Source organism: Anabrus simplex, chromosome 11, assembly GCF_040414725.1.
Source record: "Anabrus simplex isolate iqAnaSimp1 chromosome 11, ASM4041472v1, whole genome shotgun sequence".
NCBI lineage: Eukaryota > Metazoa > Arthropoda > Insecta > Orthoptera > Tettigoniidae > Anabrus > Anabrus simplex.
The window spans coordinates 54,834,989-54,856,254 of record NC_090275.1 but is presented as its reverse complement, the minus strand read 5'-3'; the positions used below and the strand labels follow the sequence as shown (position 1 = coordinate 54,856,254).

General features: G+C 38.3%; 1 protein-coding gene across 8 annotated transcripts in view; it reads left to right on the top strand.

The window, feature by feature from the left end:
* ZAP3 overlaps window positions 1-21,266 on the top strand; it is a 491,484-nt gene that overhangs the window by 432,903 nt on the left and 37,315 nt on the right. For 7 of the 8 annotated variants that reach the window (XM_067155237.2, XM_067155235.2, XM_067155234.2 and 4 more), the window contains 2 exons: window positions 6,688-6,855; window positions 12,102-12,206. In XM_067155237.2, the coding sequence (XP_067011338.2) occupies window positions 6,688-6,855; window positions 12,102-12,206 (273 nt within the window). Of the gene's footprint in view, window positions 1-6,687; window positions 6,856-12,101; window positions 12,207-18,052; window positions 18,829-21,266 lie in introns of those variants that run through there. The other variant, XM_068229673.1, reaches the window with a different exon arrangement.

Below are 21,266 nucleotides of genomic sequence, written 5' to 3'. Positions count from 1 at the left end.
GGAGACATGTTCCTACCAGTTGTAATCCAGCAGATTTAATATCCAGAGGTGTTGCTCCAGAACAACTACGAGGTATGAACCTGTGGTGGCACGGACCATCCTGGTTAACTGAGCCCACTGAATCATGGCCAGACACAAGCTCAGCCCATGCAGAAGAGGAACTACCTGAGTCACGAAGCACACTTCCTGTAGTTATGTTGATAGGTACAAACTGGGATGAACTTATGCTGAAGTACTCGTCACTGTCCCGACTGACTCGAGTTACTGCATATTGTTGGCGATTTATTCACAATAGTGCCAATCCTCAAGACAAGAGGTTAGGGATATTAAGTACACAAGAGCTGCAGATGGCCTTGCACTCCTGTATCAAAATTGCACAGCAAGTGTGTTACGCTCAAGAGATAGCCAGTCTCAACTCTAAGTGTTGCATTTCAAGGAAAAGTAAAATTGCAGATTTACATCCTTTCTTAGATGATAAGGGAATGCTAAGAGTAGGAGGAAGACTAGTAAATTCAAAACTACCTTATGACAATAAGCACCAGCTTATCCTTCCTCCCCAGCATGCTCTCACAAACCTTGTTGTGATGGCAGAACACATTAGGCTTTTACATGCAGGTGCTCAATTAGTAATTGCATCATTAAGAGAAAGATTCTGGATTCCCACAGCTAGGGCAGTTGTTCGAAGAGTCATCCACAAGTGCCTCACCTGTTTTAGATTCAAGGCGTCAACAGCTGAACAGCTGATGGGACAGCTCCCTGTTACCAGAGTCCAACAGAGTCGCCCATTTCTTAATGTAGGAACTGATTATGCTGGTCCTTTCTTCGTCAAGAGGGGAAATGTAAGAAGCAAACAGACAACGAAGAGCTACATTGCATTGTTCATCTGTCTGGCTACCAAGGCTCTTCACCTGGAGGTAGTGAGTGATCTCTCTACTGATGCCTTTATGGCAGCCCTGAGGAGATTCATAGCTCGACGTGGGAAATGCTCCATCATCTATAGTGATAATGGGACTAACTTCATTGGTGCCAATAGAAGAATGCAGGATCTCCAAAAACTATTCCTTTCAACCAGCTTTTGTGAAGAGATAAGGAATTCATTAGCGATGGAAGGCATCACGTGGCACTGTATACCTCCCAGCTCTCCACACTTTGGCGGACTGTGGGAAGCAGCTGTCAAGTCCATGAAGTACCACTTGAGAAGAGTTGCGGGTAATGCGCTATTGACATTTGAGGAGCTATGTACCCTTACTGCACAGATAGAAGCCTGTCTTAATTCTCGCCCCCTATCTGCCTTATCTAATGACCCCAGTGACCTTAATTATTTATCACCTGCTCATTTCCTAATTGGTGCCCCCCTTACAACCATCCCTGAGCCTGACATTACTGACCTGCCCATCAACAGATTGTCTCGATGGCAGCGTATCCAGTCAATGCAGCAGCAGTTGTGGAAGAGGTGGTCTGCCGATTACCTGAACTCACTGCAGCAGAGGAAAAAATGGACCTGTCCCAAGGAGAACCTAGCTACTGGTACAGTTGTTCTTCTGAAGGAGGACAATCTTCCTCCTCTCTGTTGGAAGTTGGCTGTGGTGGAGACTGTTCACCCTGGGAAGGATGGACTTGCACGAGTGGCTACCATCAGAACAACCAGTGGTCTTTTTAAACGACCTGTTAACAAGTTAATTCCATTACCTATTGAGAACTAAACAGGATCGTTATGGCTAAAATATAATGTGTTTCATGTGAATATTTTTTCTTGTTCATTTCAGAGTGTAATTATGGTGTTGTGTGTGCGTGATTTGAACTGAGAACTTATAGTGTGCTTAATTCATATTGCATAATAATGGATGAGGACACAGTCAACCTACTTAGTACCTTCTGTTAACAGTGTAAATATTTTGTTGCTTGTGTTTCTGTTTTGCCTATGTTTATATGTATATTTTGTTGAATGATCAACTCATTTTGGTTACTGTACATGAACTCTGTATGTCAGTGCCTGTGTGATATTTGAACTGAACTCTCATGAGGGCATATCAGGCAATTTAATTCGGTTGAATCATGGTGATTCAACGGTGGGGAGCATGTTCCGGCCTAGCTATGGCTAGACCACCTAGTTACTCGCTACCACTTTAGGACAGATAGCAGCACCCTTCAGCACCCAGCCGGAAGTGGTGTGGATGGAAGGGGATGAGAGACTGTTATGCTGGGGTGCCTCGTGCGAGAGGAGAGGAGAACATGTGACTGACTGTTATCGAGGGCATCTGCCCATCATTACTCAGTATTATGTATTTATAATGTGTTATATAAGTGTCTTAAATGTAATAAATGTTATTATTTAATCAAGTGAGTGATTTACGTTCAAAACAACATCTTCAGTGTTGTATTCTCGAGACTATTTTCTTGCATGATCCTCCCTGTATCACCTAATGTGCTTTCATGTCTTGCCTCCTACACTTTTTCACTCAGCATACCTATTGGCAGGATGGCCGATTCAATTATACTTCCCCCCTCGATAAGGAGCACGGTAGATGGAAGGAAATGCCATGGGTATAACTCAAGATACAAATGTGTTGTGTCTGCAGTAAAGTTATCAAATTTATCAACATCAGCAGGAAGTCCAGTTGATATGGCATGCAGAATCACAGCAAATCTCTTGATTATTTCTTCACGGATTCCGATAATTTTAACTGATTTGACTGGGTCACGAAAGAATTTTCGAGCAGTATTCCTATCATTGGCATTTCCTACTCTTCCACATCTAGGCTGATCTACAGTTAGACCCATTTCAGAGTGAAATCATGCTACTATCTGTTGCTTCCTCATAGCAACTTTGACCTTGTCTTTGGGTTTTCTAATTGCCATGCTTCTACATCAAGTCGGTAGGCAATATGCAGAAGGCATTCAAAAAATCTATTGTATGCATCAAATGCAAAATGGCTGACATCTGTTTTTGATCTTAACTGAATATCGTTCATGGTTTTAGGTATAGCTCCACATACATAACATTTTTGTGTTGGCATTTCACTTAAAGATTTTGCAGACTTTACCGTCAACCATAGTCGGGGCAAAGTCAGTAATTACATTAAAAAACGCCTCAGCAACAACTTTAGTGGGAACCAAGGATCGTGTTTGTTCCTCAATACAATGAACTTCTCTCTTACACATGTTTGAAGTCTCCTTTTCGTACAGGATCTTGATTGGACAACACAATCTTGGAGAGGAAGAACGAGGATTTTGCCATAGAACCCTATTACTTTTGTCCCCATTTGAAACAGAATGTAACTGCAAAGACACCAAAATATAACAAATATATCTCACTTAACTCTGTATTTTCCGACTGGAATTTTTGTTTGTAAACACTTTGATTACTACTACCATCACAACCCCACTTGAATACTGCTTTTACCGTATCATTTTCTTTAATACATTGTTTTATAACATCAGCTTGCACACTTACAAGTCGATGAATTGTGTAGTCTGCAAGAGCCTGCAGTGTTACTTCAGCAGAGGTCTCAGTCACCTTGAGAACTGCCTTTGGTGCGTAGCACTTCAGTTTCATTTCACAACATTATAGATTGGATAAATGTCACAGTTCCTTGCTTTTGCCCCAACTCATATGTTGACATACTGTCTCTTTGAAAACTCATTATTTATCAGAAATTCTAAAGCTGCTTCTGTGCTTTAATGCATGGGAGGCACTGATGGTGATGTGAAAGCTCTCTTATACCTCGTAGCCCTTTGCGGTGATGATTCCACAATATCCTTAAGAATCCCTGCAGCACCCCTTTTATCAGTGGACCTAAGTGACACCTCTGCAGCCAATACAAGTTCTTCATGAGATTTCTCTTCTGCATTTTGTTTTATCCCTACTTTCAGTAAAAAATCTTCCTTGGTCTTCTCATTCTTGAAGGACTGGGTTTCTCCATTGCAAGTCCCTTGTCTTTATTAAATAATTGTACCTCTCCATTTAGCCATGCACTGCTTTTGGTAAGAAAACGATCTTTCTTTCTACCACACTGCTTCCATTTTATACCAAAATTACACTTAAAAGCACTGAGTTCTTTTTAATAGTCCTTAAAATGTCCTTAGAGGAGTTATCAAGGTCATATTTGTGCACTACAAAATCATATAACGCTTTAGTAGAAGCCGCACCTGTGGAGTTAGTTTTGTAAACAATATTATATTTATCAAAAATGCGCAAATATGCACAACATTTTAAGGGTGGAAATTGAAGAACACACTATAGGCTATATGTTGTGGTCTTGAGTAAGGCTGAATTCTTACAAGTTTTCTTTACAAGTCTACGGGAATTTAATGAATTTGAAAGTGCTCATTACTTTTTAATTGGTCACAATTGGCTCTGTATAACTCAGTGAATATAATTCTGATAGTTATTATAGACATTAAGAAAGTAAGTGCTTGCCCATTGCGACAACCTAATACCAAGATTAAACTAACGTGTTTCTTCTTCACCATGTTAATACAAAGAGAGTTCCTTGTCAACTAATGCATCAACAGGCATGCTATCAGAAGCGGCTGATGCATCACAACTTCAGTGTTTATGTTGATTTATGACAGTGAGAGCCAAAACAAACTCAGGCTAGTGTAGTTCAGACAGTGGTAAACGAAATGCATAGGGTAAAATATTGTTTCAGTTAACTTCCCAAAACTAAGTTTTGTCCAGCTAGATATGATTCCTGGCCCACTGTGCGCTGGCCTGTATTTTACTCTCCTTTCTTTTCATCACCATCTGGGCTTCTGCCCCGTATCAGTATGAGAAAATAATACTTCTTATCCATTACCTCTTTTCTCATCCTTCTTCTAGATCAAGTTGCTCGCACGCTGGTGTGTTCTTCTGCGAAGCTCCATACCTGCCTTGCCATGCATCAGTTTGCTTCCCAAGTACTTGGAGCTTTTCACAATCCTGAGGTTTTCTCCTTCATTGTATATAGTACCTTTGCCTTTTCTTTTTCCTCTGTAGTTAGTACCATGTTCTTTGCTTTTATCCACTCTTATTTTAATTCCATAATTACCAGTATACTAACTCAGCATGCCGAGTTGACCTCTCCATTTGCTTTCCCAACCACAGTGTCATCTGCAAACACCACCACCTTTAGTTCCCTATCTGTATACTTTTCCTTTGTATGTTTCACAATTTCACAGCTCACTTCCCTGTTGTAGTCTAATTACATATCAAAACAGTTCTGTCCTACCTAAAGGTGCTGGCCAGGGGGGTGAAACTCTAATAGGGCTTTTGGTTCCAATCTGTAGCTAGCTTCAGGTAGTTTCAGTCTCTTTTTCTAGATGGCGCTGGAGGTCATTCATAACGTGTAAATAGTTATATACACGTTCTGTAGATGGCACGCAAGTAAGCATAAAATGAGCGTTGTTAATAATTAAAGGCACTTTGTCTCGAAGTGAAGTATTTAAAGTTTTTCAAGTCTAACCTCAATCAGTGGGCACTTCTCACAAATTAATTAGTCATAAAACGTCGAGCATTGTGGAGATATTGCTGAATTGCATCGAATTCGACTTTACCCAATCGATTAACCTTGTTCAAACTTATATCGATTTTAATCGATAGTTCCCATGATGCTACAGAATTTGTGTTGTTTGAATTCCAAGTGCTCATGTGCTTGTGATGTGAATCTTAGTTCCTTGTGCTTGGTTATTTGAAATATATCTTCGCCAGTCCTCCTGAAATCCTGTATTTCCTGTTTGAGTACACATCAGGGGCTGAAAGCTGAATGGTTCTGTTAATGTAGTTCTATATATTTCCTGTCTCAGTGCATTTAATTCTGTTATTTTTATTTTCATGTGGTACTTGGATATTGATGTGATACCCCATTGTCTTGTGTATGGTGTGCTTTATTGTCTTGCTTTCGAAGGGATTTCTTATTTGTTATAATATCAGCTTTGTGTTAATGTGTCAATCATTCATTTGAAGTTAAAACTGCTTTGAGGTGTGTGGTTATGTTCTCAGTAACATAGTATGCCATACAAACTAGGGGTATCAGATCATTATTTACAACGTAGTAAGCACTTGGAAATAAAAATATATGAATTACAATGTATTGGGCATGGAGGTAGTAGAACTGCATTATTACCGCCGTTTGGGAGGGGGGGGGGGGGCGAGGGGCAGGGAAAGGAGGGGGGGAGGAGCCGTAAGCATACCCGGATGTGCGTCACTGCGCCGGATGTTAATTCTCCGCGCTATCTGTTGAAAGTAATACTAAGGTATTGCACCAGAATGCACACTGTGGCGCTATCTCGGAAAAGAGACTAAAACTACTAGCGCCAAGTGGCTTGGAACCGAAATTTATCATTGAGTTTCATCTCTATTCTATTCTATCCTCTTTGGTGCTGGCACTGCTGCAACAATTGTTAAACATTGTTTGCACGCATTCACTCATTCATTTTCATAATCCTTTCTCTTTCACCCTTTGCTCCAGGGATACTATTGTATTCCAGTATTTCATCTGTAATGGGAAAATTTATTCTTCACGTTAGTGTCTTTAATAATAACATTATATTTTATGACTATTACAAGATTGCTACTGAATAGATGTGCTGTAGTTCTCTCGAATATTTGGTGTGAACAAGACTTGTAGAAGAGGATATTTAATAAAAATTAACTTATTAATGTTGTTACATGTAAACAATTTTTTAACTGTTTTCTAATTGCTTCAGGTATATATCTGTGAAATGGACATGGATGCTAGCACTTGTGTAAAACGCAATATCCATAATCGTTCAGAGAAGGACATAATGGACATCATTAAGAACTGGGAAGAAACGCCTAAGCATATCCTACGTGTGGATGTACGGTCATTATTACAATCAGTTGCTATCACTGAGGTAAGAATAATAAATTCCACTTAACTTTTCTGCTGCTTCTTAACTTACCCTAAGATGAAGGCTTCTCCAAAACTAATGCTTCCAATTTCTTTCTTGCAAATATTTTTATTGCCACTAATGAAACCACCTCATCATTAAGAAATCTTTGTGTTTATATGGTTATTTTTCTGTGTTGTCTTTAGCACTATCAAGTTTTTTTGCAGCATTAAACAATGAAAATCAAGAAGTTCTAGATCTGCTGTGTGTCCTGTAGGTAACGATATGTGTCTTGGGGCTCATGTAGTCAGTTGTATTGTACTGTTGTTGAAAGTTGTGCATATTTTCATATTTTTGTTTGCCGAGCGAGTTGACTACACATTTTGGGTCACGTAGCTGTGAGCTTGGATTCAGGAGATAGTGAGTTCGAACCCCACTGTCAGCAGCCCTAAAGATGTTTTACTGTGGTTTCCCATTTTCACACCAATCAATTGCTGGGCTGTACCGCAATTAAGGCCATGGACTCTTCCTTCCCAGTCCTAATCCTGTCATATCCCATTGTCGCCATGAGACCTGTCTGAGTCAGTGCGATGTAAAACCGATGGCAAAAGAAAAATGTTTGTGTTACAATCTGCAAGTCCAGTTTTGTCTTTGTTGATTCATTATCATATCATCCAGTCTTAACTTATTTACGTAGGTGGATCAAAAGGTTAGTTGCACTAACGCGCCGCAGCAGCGCGCTGTGAGTCGCAAACGTGAGCACAGCGGAGAAAGGGACAGACACTGCCCACACGACGTCTGTTAGGCAGGTCGCTGTGTTGTCTCGTCTAGTATTGTGTGAATAGCGGCCAAATGCAATGGCGCGTCAACTGGACGTTCACTCCAAATATGAGGTGCGTGCGACAGTCCGATTCCTATGGGCCGAAAGGAAGAATTGCACGGACATTCATTGTGAAATTAGTGCTGTGTATGGGGAGCGGGCCATTTCCCAGCAAGGTATCATAAAGTGGTGTCAGCAATTCGAAGCCGGACGCACGGATATCACGGACAACCATCGTGAAGGCAGGCCCGCAACGTCCAGGACCCATGCAAAGGTCAACAGTGTGAATGTGATCATTAGACAGAACTGGCGCATTAAACTGAGAGAAATCGCGACCCAGCTGGACATGTTGTGTGGCAGTGTGTTTGCCATTGTTCACGAGGACCTTGGATATCTTAAACTGTGTCAAAGATGGGTCCCACGTCTTCTCACCGAAGAGCACAATTGCAACACTGTGCCGCAGACGGCAACGGGTTTCTGCAGTGAATAGTCACAGGCGACAAAACGTGGGTCCACCACTTCACCCCCGAAACAAAGCGAACTTCAGTGGAATGGGTGCACCTCTCATCACCACAACAAAAGAAGGCCAAGGTTCAACCTTCAGCCGGTAAGGTTATGGCGACAGTGTTCATTGACATGGAGGATTTGCTGCACGTGGAATTCATGTCGAAAGGAACGACGATTAACGCGTCGTCGCATTGTCATACATTGCACCAGTTGCGTAAAGCGATTAAAGAGAAGCGCCAGGGGAAATCGAGCGCCGGTGTGATTTTGTTGCACGATAACGCAACACCTCACAAGGTCCACCAAATGAGAGAACTGCTGCAGCGTTTCAAGTGGGAGGTCTGGCAACATCCACCCTACAGTCCTGACCTAGCGCCATGTGACTTTCGTCTGTTCGGTAAGCTCAGAACGGAGCTCGGTGGTCGACTTTTCCAGACCGATGAGGAGGTGAAGGCCGCTGTCTCCGAGTGGTTGCAGAACGCAGGAGGAAATTTCTATGCATCCGGTATCGACAAGTTAGTTGTACGTTCGCAGAAATGTATGGAGTCCCTTGGAAACTATGTGGAGAAGTGACGTTACAGTGTATGTCGTTATAGTTGTGTTGCTGTTGTATAGGTGGTGTAATAAATGGCCATAACTGGGAAGTGCAACTTATTTTCTGATCTGCCCTCGTATTTTTTAATTTAAAAATGATATTTGTTCATGGCGTCGACCTCTGTAGATCTTTTGCCACTACTTTCACCATTTGAGAGGAACCTGTGCGTAGGTGGAATTGCGGAAGTGTAGGGTGTTGAATGTGAGGAAAGGAATGTTGAGGACGACACAAACACACAATCCCCAGGCCAGTGATAGTAATCATTTACAATTAAAAACCCCTGATCCGGCCGGGAATTGAACCCGAGGCAGCCGGGTGACAGGTGGACGTGTTGCCTCCTACACAATTGATTATTTTCACCATTTTGGTCCGTATTGACTTGTATACAAATTTCCATAAAACAATTTTCCGCCTTGTCAATACTTTATACACTTTATTCTATTTAATTACCGTACATGTACATGTTTCGAGAGCCTCCGCTCTCTTCCTCAGCGGTGCCAAATACTAATTATCTTAGGACTATGGTTCATTGGTATCATATTTCAATTATATATTAAAATATATGAATTTTAAATCAGTTACAATATTACTCTAATTTTTTCTTTAGCCTATTTACATTGTCATTTGTCGCATATTTTACCAGAATGTTACCAATTATAAATGATAAAATGTAATAAATTAATCTCTCTATGTTAAATTTATGTCCTATTAATATCTGAAAATTTGCCTCCTACACGGCGGGGCCAGACAGTCTTCACTGAAGTATGATAGGTAGAAACATGATGATATTCTTTTTTGAATTAACACCTCAGAGAGGATATTTTAAATTTGTCACCTAGCGTTATTACTGTGTTACTCCTCAAGAAAATTTGTGTGGGAAGGAAGGTGCAGTGAAGGAAAATGTGGGCCTAGCTGAAGGGTGTCTGTCTGGGACCCATAAAATAGATTATTGTACACTACCTAATCTGTTAAACATACATGTTGTGGAAAAAGTCATGTTTCCTAGCTATGGCCTTGGACACACAGGTGATAGGAGAGATGAAATTTGACTGAGAGTAAGTTCTTATTGGACTGTTGACTACATGTTACCAACAGAGCACAAATGTAATTAAAGCTAACTTGATGGCAGTAAGTGCTAGTTTATACAGTATAATCCCTTTTTAAGTGATCTCGGGGAGATTTTTATATTTCTTCCTTTCAAAGGTGTTTTCGTTAAAAGGGGATCCAAAGAAAATAGGCTATATAATTACACTCGCTATAAACAGGGTTATTCAGCTAAGTTGTCCACCTCAAATACATTCTGATATGTTATATCGACCAGGCCCCAAGAAATAACAGTATGATGTACAGTGTTTTGGAATTACAAAACTTGTTTCTCTGAGATTGAATTGGAAAGTTACATGGTAACACAGTGATGAAGTTGTAATACTTCAAGTGCTTCATTGTTCTTTCCACAAGTACAAAGTACATGAAATGAAATCAACAACTTTGAAGTCCACTGAATAGGGAACATGCGTAATTTTCAGAATATTTGTTTTTGAAAAGTACATCAATGAAATAGTATGTAAACATATTACATTGTGGTAAGTTGCCTTGTTTTCTACCAGTAAAAATTATTTTGAAATCTCTTTCTGCAAGGAGAGTAAAACATCCTCTGACATAAGCGGCTGGCTGTTACATCACAATCCAGGAATGAGTTAGCTAGAAAATGTATGATGTCCAATAACGGACCAACTATATCAGTACTACGGTGCCGATCTAACAGTCCAAAGTTCCAGAGCTGGAATGACCAGTCCGCAGACTGCCATGAACACTCCTTTGCCATTATTCTGTTAAAAATGCATACTGGTCATTCCAATCATTGCCTCAGAGTAGGGATCGAATAGCTTGAATGTTATGATGAACCAGTGTGTTACTTACCAGTAGTATCAAAATATATGAACCAGAGGAATGGCATGATAAAGAAGAAAGTTATCTAACTCCCCAGCTACTTCCCACCAATATTCAGGCAGGCTGTTACACTCGGTACGATCGGGCGAGTTGGCCGTATGGTTAGGGGTGCACAGATGTGAGCTTGCATCTGGGAGATAGTGGATTCGAACCCCACTGTTGGCAGCCCTGAATATGGTATTCCGTGATTTCCCATTTTCACACCAGGAAAAAGCTGGGACTGTACCTTAATTAAGGCCAAAGCTGCTTCCTTCACACTCCTAGCCCATTCCTATCCCATCGTTGCCATAAGATCTAACTGTGTTGGTGTGACGTAAAGCAAATTTTAAAATAAATACTCGGTACGCAGCAGCAATCCTATCTGTTGGAGATGAGTGGCAACAGAAGATGCAAAGCATATCACAACAGTGGTCAATGTAATGTTATTGTTGATCAGTTTGATGAGCTTTCTATATTATAGGCCTTCACATTTAGTTTTTTTCAACTCTGTGATATTAGGGCATCTTGTAAAATTATTTTGTGATATTAGGGTGTCTTATAAAATTATTTATAACGTAAACTGTAGTTCCTTATTCTCCGACTTTACATACCGATTTTCATTAAATTCTGTTTACCCATTTTCTCGTCACTCGGCGTTGATATGGACTTAGTAACAAAAATACAAATTCACGAATATCCCTGTGATCATAGCCGGTACGGTAACTATGTATAAGACATAAATGATCGGAAATTTAATACTATATAACCTTAGTTATGTAGTATTTATCAATACAACCACTAATAACATAAATATTTGAGAATTAAACTTCAGGTATTCCCCTAAACTACCATTTAACTCAGCGTGAATACAATTATTTATGGTCTAGATGATATCAACTTATTACTCTCACTTGGCATACCGATTTTCATTAAGATACGACCACTAATAACATAAATATTTGAGAATGAAATTTTAGGCCTTCCCCTGAACTACCATTTCACTCAGTGTGAATAAAATTATTTATGGCCTAGATTGTAGCGACTTCTTCCCCAAATTTGCATACCGTTTTTCATTAAATTCTCTTCAGCCGTTTTCTCGTGATGCGTGTACATACGAACAGACAGACAGACAGAGAAAGAAATTATGAAAAATTAAAAAGTGCATTACTTGTTGCTGTGGACACAACTGATACAGAAATACCATCCTTTTTAAATTCTGTGCAATGCACAGACAAAATTCTTCTATTATGTATATAGGTATATATTAAACCCTTGTTTGTTTCTTTCTTTCTATTACTTACTCTCCTGTGTGTTTCTTTTGGCTTGGTAAGCTATTCATCCTATTTGCTTTATTTTTGTCTAGTTTGCTAATGTTGGCCTGTGATTATGTTATGGATAAGTAATATTTTATTGGGGTTGAAGGTTGAAATGGAGGATTCTACTCAAGAAGAGGAAGTCAAAGAGGAAAAGCACAATCCAGGGGAAGGTGATGGAGGCAATAAAGAGGACACCCAGGAGGGAGAGGAGGTAAGAACTGGTGCAGTTAACAACACAGATCAGGGTATTTTTGTGATGTAAGCCCTTTTGTGGAATATGCTAACCACTCAGCTTCTTATAATTTATTCTAGTCATGATGCTTCTTTATATTTTATTAACAAGAAATTGGTATGACGAAAAAGAAAAATTGAATTTGTATGTGCTAGTGACATCTCTCTTCCTTTTAAGGTATATTTGGGTAGGTCTGTTGCATATCTTACATCCTATTTTATTTCAAGGATTTAATCATCTCTAGGGATTGAGTCCAAAATCTGGAATACTAGTACAGCCATATTGAGCTCACATTTTATCTCCCAAATTAATTGCAGCCTCTCCTACCGTTCTAGCCTCTTCAGCCTATTTGTTTCAGAAGATACGTGGGACCATTCATATCTTACGTGGACCTGGAAATGGTTGACAAGCCTTACCCTACAAGAATGGGTTGTTACCACACACATGTAGTTTCATCACCTCTACAAGTATCTCAGATGTAATATGTTCGATGGAAAACTAAAGAATATGGCATAAGTTGTTTCATGTTACCTGTACCAGTATATTTTGTTTAAATTCTCAGTACGTGCAGGAATATTTTGCAAGTTAATCCTCCCTTTTCCAAGCAAGTTGGCTCTGCGGTTCGAGTCATGTAGCTGTTAGCTTGCGTTTGGGAGATGGTGGGTTTGAACTCCACTGTCAGCAGTCCTGAAGATGGTTTTGCAAGGTTGTGTTGGTGCAATGTAAAACAAATGGCAAAAAATCTTCCCTGTTGTTTACTACAACTTGTAACAGTATCTCATTGAAAGTGTTCTAGAAAGCGTTTAGGTTGCATAATTGGCTCGGAAAGACTTCTTTCACAATTTGCAAAATCACTGTACCCACATTAATGTATGGTCAAATGTTGGTATAGCAAAATTCTGGGGTCCGTGAAATTGATTTTGTTGTATAGAAATTTTGTTCTACTGAATATACATGACAACAGACCATTCTAGACATGAAATTATGTAAGTATACTTTCTACTGGGGCCTACCTTTTCAGAAATCATGAATGTTCTGTTGACTATAATGTACTCGATTGTTTCATTTAGAGAAAAATCAATACCTAATTTTCTTTTGCACTGTGCACACAGTGGACTTTTCTAGATGGTACTCTGTACACCGAACTTAGCAATGAAAGCCCTATTATTCAGATGCTCATGGTACTCTAGCGCTCCATTCCTTGTTAATTAGGGACCTGAAAAATTATCATGTATTTGTTTCAAAATTAGCATCTATTTACAAAGTTAAAATAATCGCATGGTATTATTAATTTTAACGATTCCAAGTTTATCAAGTGCAATTATTGTACTTGGTTCACACACACTACAAATTCACTGTTCAAATGAAAGCATTGTCATTACTTTGGCATTGCTTTTTTTTTAAATTGCACCGTCTATCTGTAACCACTGTAAGAACACGCGCTCGCTATCTACATTGTTCATTGGGGTCCATAACAACTCAAGATAGATTTAGCAAATATGCTGAACTCTCTCTGAACTGTAATTAATGCAAGCATGACATCACATTTTTTCACTTTCTTTCATCTGGGTTTGAATTGCATGTTTCAGAGAACAGTAACCAGACCAGATATTGTTTCGTGAGAGATCTGTTACTCCAAATAATTTCTCAAGCTCATCTAATTTATCAGTGTTATTCAAAATTATATTTTTTGGATACAAAGCTTGAGAAATGGACACACAATGCTTATGGTTGGAGTCTTAGCTTTCAGTGTGGCTAGCTTGCACTGTGAAGAATGAGCAGCTTTGACAAATGTGTCTCTACATGCAACCTGCTGTAGAGGAGCAAGCTTAATCAAAGCATCATTAGTTGCCGCAGAAAAATTCCCCTCACATATGAAGGTAAAACTGGCATCAAGGTTATGCAGTTTGGGGTAAAGGAGATGAGAGGTAGGATACAGAGACTCTTCAAGTTCAGTAACAAGGTCAACCAATCCAGCTGCATGATCTGTGACAAAAACAATGTGGGAGTGAAGCCTATTCACTTCTTGGTCACTCAGATTAGTCAGGTACTTAATACCACAGTTGTTCATGTCTTTCATGTCAGACATCTTGAAAAATGTAACATCAGTAAAGTAAGCACTCAAATAGAAGACAGCCTGAAACCAGCTATTCATTGGGTTATGACAGGTGCAGGGAACAGCTTTGCTTCCTTTGAAGCACCATACTTTGAATTTAAAAATTGTAAATAATTATATTTTTGCTTTCTTGTGTTCAAAAATGCAGACTTTACCATCACAACCACATGATTTAAACCTGTCATCGCTGCAACCCAAGCTGAGCTTATGTGCCCAGCACTGTACGTGCATTAAATGATCCCCTATGACCGCACTTAATGTTTCATAACACTGAGTCATGTATGGGGCACTGTCACTAACAAACACTTTAACGGCATCATATGATGCACTGTAACTGCGCAGAGCTTCTGAAACAGCACAAGAACAGTTTGTAGCATTCCCTGCACCAAGATAGTTCACAGAAACAATGTGCATCTCTCTTTGCGATCCAGCTGGGACTTGGAATATGATGATAAAAAAACAGCAGCCCATTCTATCTGTAGTTTCATCACAGAATATGTTCTTCCCCACTAGAGCCTCTACTGTTCTTTTCTGGTGGTCATATGCAACTTCTAGAAAGGAAAAAAGACCTCAAATTATAACAAAATAATTTAAAATTACTGGATCATTTGGGTACGGGTAAGATAGTTTGATATGGAAATCGCACTCATATTTGGTATCCTTCAATTTTGTGCGTGGTTTCGATGTCGTAATACCTAAACCGTACCCGATCAATGAAATCGAAACTTACCCGGTAAATATACTTCAGGTAGAGTTCTCACACATGGCAGCTCTTCATTTGAAAACTCAATAATCCAGGCTCTTAGCTCTTTGCTTTTCAGCTTTTCCAGAGGTATATTTGCTTTGGCAAATATTTCAACTGTGCATTTCGAGAAGTTATCTTTGGAAATTTTTTGTCGTATACAACTATCTAACTGTGTAAGCACAGAAGATTGCTTTCTTTGAGACGTACTAGCAGCGGGGGTTGAACTTTCGTTACCGCATCGCTTACCTTCGTGTTTTTCAGATTTAACATGTTTCACTATGCTATCTTTTTTTTTTTCCCCACCCGACTCCGCAATTACAATATTTGCAAAACACTGTCGCTGAATCTGTGGCATATAAACCATCCTTTGCATATTGCTGAGCCCTTTCATGCGCTGTTTTTGTCGTGCGCCCCATAACCTAAACGATCACTCAACTTTCTACTCTTCACTAGTTTCAATTTTGATCAACAGGAAAACAACGCTGCGTCTGTCTTGTTATTTCCGTGACACTCGATTTATATTTCGATAATAATTGATACAGATCTTATTCCCCTTGCTATTCCCATTGTAAATATCGATTAAAGTCAGCAAGCACCAATCGATCGGCTACTTTTCTTCATCGATTGGAACGGTCAAAAGATTTTTGCATCATATTTTGAGTATTTCTTACTATTTTGCTTAAATATGTTGTTTTTTCCCGTAAAATAGCACATTTTTGCAGAATTTGCACCAACACATATTCATACTAATTTCTCATTTTGGGTCACAATTCGCATTTTGTCACACTTCTGTTTATTCGTAAAAAAGATTTTCTTCCACATTAGAATTACCGAAGGCTTGGATTCAGTACAAGATTCAAAAATTCGCATTTATTGCAAATGCTATTTTTTTCAGGTCCCTATTAATTATACATGAGGCGACTGTCAAATCCAGTTATACATTATAGGATCGGTTATTGTAGTCCCTACTAATGTAAACAAAATATCTTAACAGGATAAGAAGAAAGCCATTGGAATCCTTTCTCCTTTTGTGTTTGTCCAGTTTTCCTAATCTTTTACCACCTGTATATCTTATGCTTCTGCCCTCTTCCTGTATTTATCTGGCTTTCTTCTTATCCTCTACTTCCCCCATCAAGATGGCATTACAATGACCTTTGTACTCCCCTCCACCACCCTTGTTTCCTATCAGAACAGCAGTGGATCTCAGTCTTGTTACTGTATCTACATAAGTACTGGTTATTCTGGTTTGTGCAGAATTAAGAGTTTTTTGTAATGTTTTATAATATTGTCTCGCTAACTACTTTTTTGAACACAGGTGCTAGAATTTTGTTCTGCAGGAGCTCTTTCATGTGCCAGTAAATCTACTGACATTTGGCTGATTTGTTTGACCCCCTTCAAAACCTACCAGCATGAAACAGATTGAATCTATCAACTTGGGCTCAGAAGGCCCAGTTTTAATGTTCCGTTACTCCTGTGTTCAGATGTTTGAACCTTTTTTTTCTTTTTCAGTTCTGACCCAGTTATCTGTATTTCTGCTTATCTGGATTATGCCAATTTCTCCACATAATTGGGAATTCTGTTGTTCATATAATTGGAACTCATTTGTGCTATTTCAGTGCAACCATCTCTTTATCCTTCTTCCTCAGTCCCTTTCTGACTTCACCAATGCTCAAGATCTCTGGCATACAGAGTAGTTCACTTGTTCTGAATGACACATATGTTATCCAGTTATTGTCATAAGTATACTTCAGATTAGATTGAATACCAAGACATTAACGTCTTCTGTGCTACACAGAAATTTTAGCATTGATGGTTTTCAGTATTCAGCAGCTTTCAATATGTGACTTTCTTTACAGTGTTATTGTAATATTTCTGTGAGAGCTGCATTGTGTCCGACAGCTGCCGTCATCTTTCAAGAGTTGAGGGAACATTCAGAGCTTTTCTGAGAAAGAAAGGAATATGACTTCATGAGATGTTATATCTTGCATAGTGAGAGTTTGGTCGGCCTTGTCAAACTTCTCGGGTCATGATTTCTTTATTTTATTCTGTGGGAAAGAATGAAGTGAACAGACTTTTTAAAAATGAGAGATTATTCCTCAAACTTGCTTGACAAAAATTTATCCTTACACAAACAACTATATTTTAACGATCTACAATTCTTACTTTACAACCCTAATAAACCCCAACATTTCTTAGAATCAAGACCATCTGCATGTCGATAACTCCAAAACTCTTTACGCTACAACTGTAAATGCAAAACCATGTATGGGTCTATTCCATGTATAAAGATCAGCGCTGAGGGGTTAAAGGGTTCAGTTTTCCTGTGAGGCAAATCATCCTAATTAATCTGACTTCATGAACCTACGTAAAGTGTCATAAACTTCATGAATTAAGTTTGCTTTACAAACCATTTGAGTATGTCTTCAAAAGTACTGTTAATATTCATACCATAGTTCAGAACTAATGTTGAATTTACAGGAATAATGGTCATAGCGTTTACAAACCATCCATCCATTATTTAATGGTGCGCAGGACATGATTAATGTGCAACACACTAACTAAAGCCTCTCTTACATGTGCTTAGTGTACTCGGAAGATTTAAGCGCTGATCACCCTGAAAATTACCACGGCAAGAATCGCTTTCAACAGAACCTATAAAACTTCTCATAGTTTTATATTGTCCCCTTTTCTCACATCTTCATTATGTATCCATATGCTGTTACTGTTTCCTCTTATTTCTCTCTCTCCCCCTTTCCATTCTATAACCTTCGTAATGATAAAATTAAACCTTTTTTTGGCATACTAAATGAATGAACTTATCATATTTCCTATGTTGAAAAGATCATGACCAGAATAAATTGAAAACAGCTGAGGGTGTGGCATGTTTCTGTAAAAATAATGTAACGTAACTTGATTTTCTTGCAACCGGCTATATATTTTGTGACACCAAGTTTTTATAAACAGTAGATGGCTGTTGAGCGTCAATCGTGAGAATGCAGCGTGTGAAAGAAGAAGAGAAGACGATAAAGTAGATTCTGGAATGAAGATTATTAGATCATCTGCTTTTCGTTACATTTCTCTCGTTATTTTAGATGTTGACAGCAAGAGTACAAAAATGATTTACGTGTTAGATTTAAGTTATACCTGAAGCGTTAGACTGTGCAGGTAGACGATTACATCAACTTTATCAACCGAACGGTCAAGAAAGTTACTTTTTCCATCATCTGTGCAAGAATCATCGTGTAGCAGTGTCATTGAGAAGACTAACCGAAAACTTTAATCGTACATGCTTTGTTTCTATTTGCCGTGAGGAATGGAAGACTAATTTGGAATTGTAGTGTACGTATTTTTAAACTGTGTTGATATCTTTTCAGTAAACTGTATGAAACCTTTTTGTTTCAGTAGTATTACCTCTCTCTGGAGAACTTCATCACAATAGATACATATGTACATATATGAAATATAGCCTTGTTGTCATATTTTTTTGGACTGTGCTGTTTGCAATTGTAACCATTTCTGAGCTCTATTGTTCGTAATAGAATTATCTCCATCCAATTAATGTAGATATGATTCAGCTTGTCTTATTTATGAAGGCTGTAAATTATATTCTCTTTTACTTTGCTGAGTTGTTAGGCACTTTTGATTTTTTCTAATGTAAAACCAAATTCTATTGGAATCTTGGATATTGATATTCAACATTGTCGATGGTATATTGTATTTTGAAGTTTCTTTATCCTTAATGACAGTCACTTTTCATTTTTTCCTAATAAATCAAAAATTTATTACATAATAATGGTTGATGTTTATTGTTGTTCCTATAGTAGAAATCTGTGGCCCCTCACTTTGATCAAATTGCTGCATAGTCTTATTAAAAAAATTATTGCAACTTGTGCTAGCAAGCTCTATCGCTGATATTCGAAGCTCCTCCTAAAGTCTATTAGCAATACCCTTCAACTAGTGTAAACAAACCTTCATGATCAATGTTTGAAATGAAAGCGCAGAACATGTCTTTGTAATAAATGCGTAAATAATGTGGCGGAACGCAATTGTTAATTCGTTAGAAATAAAGGCTAAAGTAAACGATTGTGTAATTTCAATACTAATACTTCTCAAAATAAGGCAGGGTGCATCACTGATTTCAGAGGTTACTTTATATATTCTCACGTCAGGTTACATTTCAGAAAGACTGTTGCCAAGTAATGCATAGTGAAAATGCTATCATTGCTCTACAGAGGCTTGAAATATATTTTCGTGATACATAAATGGTTAAGTAAGGGTAGGTGATATTGTTTGAGTGTGAAGATTGGAACGATTGCCACTGAAGCCTATCGGAATTAGAAAAATAACTAATGAGTAAACTGCAATATTGAAACCATCTGTGAAAGAGTAAGTTTTGAACAAACTGATCACAGTTTCTTACCAATTTTAATGTGTTCATTTCTTTTCTTCGACTTTTACAAAAAATCAGATAGAACACCGATCCATTATAGCGAGTACATTTTTTGCCATTGTGAATTCTCGCTATAACAGATTTCTACTGTATTTATTTTCACGTGTAAGACAACATTAAAGCTTCCCAAGCAACCTTTCTTCTTTCTCCCTTTTTCAAATGGATTATATTTAAGAAGATATATGTTTTAGATTTGTTCTTGAATTATAGTAATTACTCCAAATCTAACTCCCCATAAACAATGTGGGTTTTCCCATTTGCTTTGCAAAATGATCAGTTGCTTCATAGCAAACTACTTTTTTTTAATTTTAGAAATGTGCACTGCTCCTCCTTTGCCAGCCTTTTTCTGGGAAGGTCAAGGAAAATGCCCTTTTTTGGCCATTTTATCCTTCTTGCAAGTGAAGGTTGTTACAACCCTGTTTGGTTGATAGTCTCTTGACTATTCCTCTTCTTTAATCTTCAGTTCTTTCTCCACAGTAGCTCTTAAGAATAGGTCTTGTGCACCTTTCTTATTTTATCACTTCCCTCATTCTCTTACATTTGGAGGTAGAGTGAAAGAGAAAGAAAATTGTAGGCTTTAATTGGTGTATTATAATCATCAGGGAACGGATTTATATGTACTAATAATTATTGAAATATGTACATATATATTTAGTTATTATTGAAATATGGAAATATATATATATACTTAAAATTACACATACACCATTAAATTCTATTTAATATCAATCTTCAAAGAAGCTAAACAAAGTAGATCTACATGCAACATAATGTTGCACTTCTCATTTTAATGTATTTGAAGAACACACAATCTTTTATTCTCTGTTACCAAAACAATGTATTACAAAATGTTATTTTAAGTGCTGGAAAGTGAATCTTCTCCTATTATCACTAAGGACAGATTTATATTGACTGAAACTGCGTTCAACATCGGAAGAGGTAATGGGGGCATAATTCAACTTCACAATATCTGCTGGGGTTAAATCCACTGTTAATTTTACACTTGAATCTCCACACAGCATTGCAGCAACCTTTGTCATTTCTTCATATCCAGGGTTCTTTGAAAGTACAGTGGCCATCTTCATGTTTGCTACATCTACAACTTTACCTGTACCACGATTTAGTTGTTCCACAGTTTTATTCACAATTTCACAACTTTCAGAAAGTGAGAGATGCGAGTTTTGGAGCCTTTTCAGTGTTTTTGTTATGCATGAAAAATTATGCTGAATGTAACATAAGTCATTTCTCACACTTGTATCATAGACAACTGTTTTCGCGGCTTCAGTTGAGGCTGCATCTTCAGAGTCCATGGCATGCAGAATGTACTTATTACAGTCTATATATTCAACATAATATTCAACCACTTGCAGCCACGTACTCCACCTATTGTCGCAGCCACCAAATTAGGCGGATGAGGAAAACTGTGCTGTCGTCAGATATGGGAACGGCGAAGCGACAGAACTTTTATTTGTGCTTATTGCCAATGTTTTTCTTTTCAGTTCTTTATTTATACAGCTGAAGAGGACCACTAAGTGGTCGAAACATGTCCTGTAAGTTTTAATTTTATTCAATTTTGCCTGAGGCATTAATAAAGTATCGATTAGGTGGTTATTTATACTTACTTCTTGATTAAACATCGATACGGTCATGAAATGGACAACTTGTAAGATGGTCGAGAGTCGCTTAACCCTGGGCACGGATTGGCAACGCTGATCGTGCAGTGCTGTC